The sequence below is a fragment of the Gavialis gangeticus genome, unplaced genomic scaffold, assembly GCF_001723915.1.
Source record: "Gavialis gangeticus isolate Ggan-Ray unplaced genomic scaffold, GavGan_comp1, whole genome shotgun sequence".
Lineage (NCBI taxonomy): Eukaryota > Metazoa > Chordata > Crocodylia > Gavialidae > Gavialis > Gavialis gangeticus.
Genome location: NW_017729004.1, coordinates 58,389,125 through 58,397,535, shown reverse-complemented (window position 1 = coordinate 58,397,535; position 8,411 = coordinate 58,389,125). Strand labels below are relative to the sequence as shown.

The window sequence follows — 8,411 nt, the reverse complement described above, 5'->3', positions numbered from 1 at the left end:
TGCTGATACTTTGTGCTGCAGTGCACACCCGTGCACATGCCCTTTGTTGCAGGACACATTGTTCTGCAATGGGCAAACTGCCCATTTCCAGCTCTTTCTGGCTCCATGTGCCCCATGCTGAAGCAACCCGCACCCCACCAGCCACGGGGTGGCACATGGAGATGGGGGAGTAGGCAGTTTGGGCTGCCTGTTCCCCTTTCTCTGTGTGCTACAGAGCCCCCCATGCTAAGGCACCTTGTGCCCCAGCCAGCCACTCCACAACTGGCTGGGGTGCAGGGCGCCTCAGTGTGGGGGCTTCCTGTCTCCATGTGTCTCACTGTGGGGGCTCTGCAGTGGAGCCTCTGTGCTGAGGCATGCAGAAATGGGAGCAGCCAGCCCAGGGCTGCCTGCTCCCCTATCTTGAGGAACACACAGCCAGCTGTGGAATGGGTAAATGGGACATCAGCGTGGTGGCTCCACAGTGCGTGGAGATGGGCTGTCTGCTCCTCTGTCTCTACGTTTGTCCCACCACACACTATTTTTGTGTACTTTGTGATGCCTTTTTTCCCCGGGTTTTGTTTTTTGCTACCAGGAAATCCTGGTATCAAAAGCTGCACCCCCTCCTGCTGCAAATTAGCAGTGCTGCGCACGGTTTAACATACAGCGCATGCAGTTTGTGGCACCAAAAACGCATGTGTGGATGTGGCCTGTTAGGGAAAAAACAAAAGATATATTTTCAGCCAGATGGTGGAAGAGTAGGGCCTTTGTACAGAAAAGTAAGTGCAAAGCAGATAGGGAGACTGTTTTGCTTTTTTTTTTTTTTTACAAGATGGCAGCTGCCCAGAGTAGAGATGCTGTCCCATCCATTGAAGTGTAATCTCTAAAAGCACTGAAGTGAGCTGGGAGCTTAGATGGTACTGACTAGTTAGTTTGTTCTTCTGAATTACTTGTGTGCTTTGGAAAAACTCCACACCTGTTTCCTAACTAACAACTCATTGAAAAGAATACCTCCTAAAAGAACTTGTAAGAGAAGAGACTGTTTCCTCTTGAAGTAGGGGGGTCAACTCTAACTGTGGTTAAATAGCTAGAGCTGGCCAGCCAACATTGTACTAAAATGTGCTGGTGACCACTAGAAAAGTCTAATAAGTTAATTAATTGGTGCTCAATCTCTGGCCTGAATGCCAAATCTGGTCCATGGGTCCATGACATCTAACTTGCACAGCTCCTCACAGGTCCAGAAATTTGCCAGCAGGGGGGTAGTAACAACAGTAATTGCTGCATCTGTGGAAGCTGTAGTAGTACACAGTACCACTGCTTTACTGCTGCCAAACTTCTGAACCCAGGGGATGCACTGCGGGCTGGACAATGTGACCCCAATGCTGGATCACTGATGCGTGGGGTCTCTCATCCATGGCCAGATGCAATGCACAAGGCCAGACGGTTGAGCAGCACTGCTTTAATTGATACTGGGATCCTTGGTCATCTTTCTCTGCATTTGCAGAATAATTAAACTTTGAAGAAGCTAACTTCAATTATTTACAAAAGCAGTGTTGGCTCAGGATAGAAGAGGATAAATTTGTCTTTGTTCTTGTTTAATCTTTGTTTTTAATGACCAGCTGTAAGCAACAGGTTGCAATCCTAGCTTTCATTAAATAACACCTTGCATCTGTGAGCGTCCCCGCTAAAATCAATGGAATTACTTGCAGATTGAACTACTACTTGGTGTGAGTAAGGTGGGTTGAATCTGGCCTGCTGACTTAAACTTTTCTGAGCTCTTGCCTTTAGCAAGAAGCTCTGTACTTCTGGCAGAATCTGACCTGTCTGAAAGGTTAACTTTACATCAAAATGGGATCACTAAATAGTAGGAGAACTCATCTTCAGAATTTTTGAGCCCTTCACAGGACTGCTGTGACCGTATTTCTGAAGGATGTTTGAAAAATTGGAAAATACTTAAAAAAAGAAAAGAGAGAGGATTTGAAGTTCAGAAAATCGTCCCTTCCCCTGAGAGACTAGAGAAGTTCAGTCTACCTAGTCTATCAGAGAGAAGGTTTTAGAGGTGACTTGATCCATAAATATCTTTATTTAAGGTCCGTAAATATCTATATGGGGAAAAAATTCTGAAATTGGGAGGTGACTGGGGAGGGATTAGTTTAGTGGATAAGAGAATACCTACATCCAGCTGCTGGAAATAGAACCAAAGCAAATTCATGCTAGAAACAAGGTGCAAATTTCCTAACTGTGAAGGTAACTTAGGTGTCATAACTTATCAAGGAATGAACAGTTCTCTGTCACTAGAGCCTCTGAAATGAAGATTTGGCTGTCTTTCTATAAATATACTGTAGTCACCCAGAATTTGTTGTCTTGATGCAGAGGTAACTTGGTGAATTCCTGACTTGCTTTATGGAGCAGTTCTGTTTTCTTTTAAGGCCAAAGAAGCCGTAATGATCTAGTTAGTTAAATTTATGTAAATAGGATATTTGAGTTAATTACATTAAAATACTTATGAAACATCCGCTCTGTGCTAGCTTTTTGATACCTCCAAAAGTAACATATGTCTTAACTGGATGGACCTCTTCCCTCCTTAGGTACTCCGTGTCCAGAACATTTTGTCTGAGAAGCCTCTGGTGTCCCGTGTATATGCTGAGAATGGCTCTGTGCTTCAGGGAAGTTCTGTTGCAGCTGTGCATGATGGGAAATTACTCATAGGCACAGTCTTCCACAAGGCACTCTACTGTGAGCTATAGTTTGCTCTGGACAGACTTTTGTTATAGAGGGGAGAGTTCAATTTGACAAACTTTTGCACGTCTTCTAAATTTGATAATTCTGAGATCTGTTACAATAAAGGTTTAACCAGGGTCATAACATGTATTCCTTGCCTTCATCTCCAAAAGGTAATAACATACAAAAACTACTCAATAGTGATAGGAAATGGGATTTAAAAATGAAAGTGGTAGGCTTTGGGCTTTCTTGACCTGCAGAGGTTTTATGCCATTATTGGTGTAGGCAAATGTAGATTAAAATGGATAAAGCATTCTTTGGGCCTGCCGTTATCAACTGTGATCAGAATTTAGAAGTCTGTTTCCTTCCCAGTGCTGCGAAGGTTAATCTTCTTGGTGCTTAAAATAATACAAGGAGCGCTGAACAGCCAGGTGTCTTAGTGTGTGGGTGCCTTTTGAGGATTAATTCAAAATCCTTTTGAAGGTATTTTTGAATCTCCTGTCCATTTTCTCCAGGCTTCAGAAATTATTTATAGGAGGACTGGGGCCATGTCTTCATTTCTCTTCCTTCCTGATTGGTCCCTTTTTTTAAAAGCATTTCTAGCATTTTTGTCACACTGCTCCTTTTCATTAACTTGTTTGACATTTACTCTTTCTTTTGTAGGAGATTATAGTATGGGGTTTCTGAATGTACCCTTCAAAAATGAGTTCAAAATATCTCTTTCTGGAAAGGCATCAGCTTTTCCTCTTATGTGAAAAGTGCCTTGGAGGCTACATTGTCCCTTTTTGCAGTAAAACGCAGGATTTTGAAGGCTTCTCTGCAAAAACTACCTCTGGATCCTAAGTATAGTTTGTATTCTGTGTGTGATTGATCTTTTTTTCAACCTCTGTAAATTGCATCTGTCTAGCTTTTATGCTGTCGAAACCAATCAGTCAACTATTGGACGGAGCTTGCTTACTTATTGTGTGTCATGAGGCAATTTCTAATGGTAATGTTGTAATATGCGTTGCGGAAAGACTTGTCTACATTTCCATGAAGTGCCATTTTAGAGCAATGCTTAAATAACATGCTTCCAATAAAAGGGATGAAAAATGTGTAACCTGGTAAGTTGTGTTGAAGTACTTGTGCTATACAGTGCAAATGGCAAGGTGTTAACTCCAGAAGTAGATATAAGAACCTCTGATTTAAGACAGGAGGTAAGTATTCTCTATTCGTATTTATCTGCTATGGAGCAGGATACTCTGTTTGTGGGAACATCTGTGAACTCCTGCAGCTCCTCCAAGTTCCACCTGATTATTCCTCCATTTCTGAGAGAGAGGGTGGTGTAAGCAGAATGTCCCAATCTTCCATGGCCATTACATTCAGTGGGTGACTCCGCACTGTATGATAAAGACTCTCAGGCATCACTTTGCTGCTGTTTGGCAGAAACTCATGAGGCTTCTGCAGACCAGAACTGCCAGAACGGCTGTCTGGATGACAAAGTCAGACTGTGCCTTTGGCATGATGCTTGCAAGCCTGATATGCCTTTTGTCTGCTTTCTAGTAAGATTTGATTCCCTTGTGAGCTAAATCACTTTTCTCTGTTTCTCTGTCAATGTTCTTGTCAAGTCCACTTTGGATGTGGAGTTAACATCTTGCTTTTTAAGCACAGTTCCCTCACTGACATACTCTGCTTTGCTTTTCTACTCTGACCCTTTCATCTATAAATTGGGAAGCACAATGCCAATTGGACAGAGAAGTTTGGAAGAAGGATTGCTTTGTGCAGTCATCTGAAACTGTAAAAGGGCTGTATTTTGTGCAGGTTGCTTTTGCTGTCTTGAGAGGACGCTGTGCTGTAGTAGACTTGGACAGGAGGAACTGTCTACATAGGATCCTGAGATAGCTGAAGGCTTCCCATGGGGAAGTGCCAGCTGTTGGTGAGAGGGTGGAAACACCCTCACGTGTTGTGCTTCCACAGCAATTACGGGCTGACAGAGCTTTGGTCTTGGTCCCTTAGTCAAACAAGATGAAAGCTTTCATGGGAGAAAAAGGGAAAATTAGGAGCTGTAGGGTCATAATAGACCTTTATTAGGTAAAGCAGGAAAAATTTTGGTAAAATTTTAAACAATAATGACTTATGAGGATTTTTTAAACCCTTACATATTAATGTACTCATAGAAAGAACTGTTAGACGTTCCATTTCTGCCTGCTGCTGTCAATTACTCTGTCAGCAAATTTCTCCCTGCTTGCCCTTGGAGCAACTCTTAGCTTGCTGTAGAGATGCTGCTTGCCTGTGGGGAAGAGCACTGGGTAGATTAGGCAACTCAGTGGAATGTTACCAGTAAGTTGCACATAGCTGTACATCACCATAGTAACACAGTATGGTGATGTAGCATCTACAGGTGTCTGCACATGACCAGTAGCTACTTCCCCATAGCAATGCACTGCCCCTTGTATAGTGCACTACTATGGCGAAGTAGCTGCTAAAAACAACCATGTGCTGCACGTACAGTGCAGTATGGGCTGTTACTGTGCCATGATTTAGTAATTCTAAAAGGAAGTACTAAATCACAGGCAGTAACATTGCCATAGCGACACATGTAGACATGCTCAAAGGGCCCAAAGATAAGCTGCAAAAAGGATTAAGGTCACAAAAACCTAGCCAAGTGAGGAAGACTTATTTCTGCAGTATTGGGTAACTTAGGTTGGCAATAGCAGCTGGGTTCAGGTTACATTGCTTATATAAACATCACACTTCAAAGAGCTGATTCAGTTGTGGCCTATGGTCCAATGAGAGCTCAAGGCAATGGGCTTGGGCATGGGCCAGCCCTATTGCTTTCCCCAGCAGGTACAGATTTAACTCTGCACTCTTCTCTGCAAGACTCCCTTGGCTGTAGCAAAAGGAGGAGGAGGCATGACCAAGACCATCCTAGGACAGGTCATTGCATGACTGCAGTAATGCTAACAAAGACCATGACTGTTAAAGCACAAATTAGGACAGGCCCAGTTGGATTATCAGTTTTTAAAGCCCCAGTTTAGAAATTAGAAAGTACAAATTATTGCAGATTATGTTGCTGGGGGTTAAGATGTACCAATATGAAGGTGAGGCAATGGGACAGAGGGGAGGTATATGCTGGTTACAGCTGCTGTAAACTGACTCCCTTTTGGCTCCTTCTCAGATGCGGCATCAGCACCAGGACAAATTTGACCCCCACAGACCCTGAGAAGGCACCTTGCAGGAACTTTTTCATGGGTTGCAAATGTCTTCCCAGAAATTTCTCTCTCAGGACTTTTTTTCTCTGACTTAATAGGAAGGGTTTGAATGTCATAGGCGATGACAGATGTGAGGAGAAAAAAAAAACAAGCGCTTTACCAGAAAAGGAAGTGCGTTAACCCGTCTCCCCAGCGTCTATATAGATTGGGTGCCTCAGTGAGGCTTTTTGGCTCTTTTATCTAACAGCTGATTCAATCAGGTGTTAGATAAAAGCGCCATAAAGCCCTGCTGAAGTGCCCAGTTTATACAGATGTTGGGCAAACTGGGTCAAACTAACGCAGTGCCTCTTCTGGGCATGCGCTGTGCTTGGTGTGGGGGAGTACTGAGCTTAAAGTTTTGTTTTTTTGATGTTTGTAAGCAGCCCCTGAGTTTCTTCCCTGCTCTCTCTTCGCCTCCCCACCCTTCCCCCATGTACCTCCCATCTCTCCAAAAGACAAACTTTACTATTTTTGTATGAAGCTAGACATGACATGTCTTGAAGTAGAATCAGTTCTGGCATTGTTTTCAGTCCATAAGAATTGCACTTAGGCAGTAATTTAGTATGTGACCTAACCTGGCAGTCTATTTTGACACAGATCTTTGCTTGTGTTTCTGAGTGCAGGGTGCATATGCCTTGACAATCTTCTGTAATTTTATTTGAGAATAGCTAGTGACATGTGATTTGAAATGCACCATCATCACCAGTGTTAACATTTAGCTTAGTCAGCTGTAATATTGGTAAACTGTGACTGTTCTTCCAATATTGTTAAAGAATTATATTGCAGAAGACAAAAATTGTTCCACCCTGTTCTTCTACATTAAAGCCTCATCATGTGCATGTCTAATCACTTCAACTTTGTTTTGTCAGATCCCCCTCACTCCCATTTTTATTCTCTCACCAAGACCAAAGTCTAAATAAAGTGTGTATTTGACCCTGGTACCTGTTTCTGCAGCAACTCTACCACTGACTGCAAAATGTATGTGTTGCTAAAACGTTGCTAAAATTGCTCTGTCATGTTTAGGATGGGAAGAAGCAGCAGAAGTGTCTGTAGCTATTCATTTTCTTTTTTTAGAAATTGCAATTTGCTGGAGAAAACTCACAGCAGGTAGAGACTTGTTCAGACTTACAAAGCATTTTTGTACATGTTTGTTCACAGCATTTCTGTAGGGCTTACCCAGGCCTCTCAGTTTGTCTTCTGCCTTGTACAAGAGCTGACCTTGGTTTTGTCCTAAGCCTCAGTTCTCTAGGGGGGAAAGCAGCTCCTCTTTTACATCACCAGGGTTACTTTTAGATTGTTTGATCAAGTGATAACCGAGAAACTCACAAAGTACCTTCAGGCTGCATGTACGCAGTCATCTTTAAAATAACTTAGTTGTACAATAGAAATATGATACTTTGTATGTACCACTGTATTTTAAAAGTTATTTGTAGTAGGATGTGCCATGGCAAAATGAGCCAGGGCCCCATTTTTGCAGAAGTTTTAAGGCAGTCCTAGCTGCCTTAAATTGTTGAAGTCCCCCCTCCCCTGCCCCCAGTGCAGTCTGAATTCATGGTTGTGCTTCTAGAATTTGCATTGCAAGGCAAGAAATGGCATGTCTAGACTGTGCCTGGGAGCACCAACCCATGGAAAATCTGGGAATTAGGCCATGTGACTAGCTTAGACAGGTGCCCAGCATGTTTCCCGAGACCACTGGCATAGGAGTAATACTGGGAGTGTGCTCAGTGCCTCTCAAAGGCAGCTACTCTTCCTGTTCTGACTCTTGTCGTTCCCCTCCCCCCAAACACGTGGTGGACAGAATGACATACTGCAGATACAAGTTTAACTACAAACAGCTACAACTTTAGGAGCTGCTGAAACACTTAACAAGTGGGGGAATAGTATAGAATGCAAGATGCCTCTAGAAGTCCCTTCCACACCTGAGAGATTTGGATCAGAAATGCTACATGATAATGACATTTTCTTTCCCCCATTATATAATGCTAAATTGAGTATTATGGAATGAATATATTTTTGTTCAGCATAGCATGAAGTGCTAGTTGCAGCACACAGAAATGGCCTGTGACTGACTCATCCTCCCAGAGGGAAAATGCCAATAAAAAAATGTATTCCATGGCCTTGGGCCAGAAACTCACAAAGTGAGGCATCTACCTTACTTTCTGTGCTCAGCAGGAGAAATGTGGTAAGGCTCTGGAAGGATGTGGAATTAGTGTGGATTGAGGGTGAACAGAAACTGTGTGACTTAGAGACTGGAAAGATCCTGCAACAAGTAGAGGGGCTACAACTGAAGAAGACAGAGTGTTTCTGCAGAGGGAAAAGGCTGGAGGCATAGAGCTGCAGTACTTAAGATGCCATTACTATCATTAATAGTAGATTAATCAAGATTTGGGTGCCTCAATATTAGGTACTTCACCTGGAGTGGAATCCAAAACCCAGAGTAGCTGCCTAAGCTCCCTGTATAGTAAGTAGGGAGCATTAAGGCTA

The 8,411-nt window shown here is 42.9% G+C and overlaps 1 protein-coding gene across 5 annotated transcripts in view; it reads left to right on the top strand.

Moving 5' to 3' along the window:
* Positions 1 to 6,161, top strand: part of LOC109291426 (serum paraoxonase/arylesterase 2-like) — a 46,510-nt gene extending 40,349 nt beyond the window's left edge. For 3 of the 5 annotated variants that reach the window (XM_019508448.1, XM_019508450.1, XM_019508447.1), the window contains 2 exons: positions 2,565 to 2,712; positions 5,855 to 6,161. In XM_019508448.1, the coding sequence (XP_019363993.1) occupies positions 2,565 to 2,712; positions 5,855 to 5,883 (177 nt within the window). In that variant the 3' untranslated portion in view covers positions 5,884 to 6,161. Of the gene's footprint in view, positions 1 to 2,564; positions 3,794 to 5,854 lie in introns of those variants that run through there. The other 2 variants (XM_019508452.1, XM_019508449.1) reach the window with 1 other exon arrangement.
* The last annotated feature ends 2,250 nt before the right edge of the window (positions 6,162 to 8,411 follow it).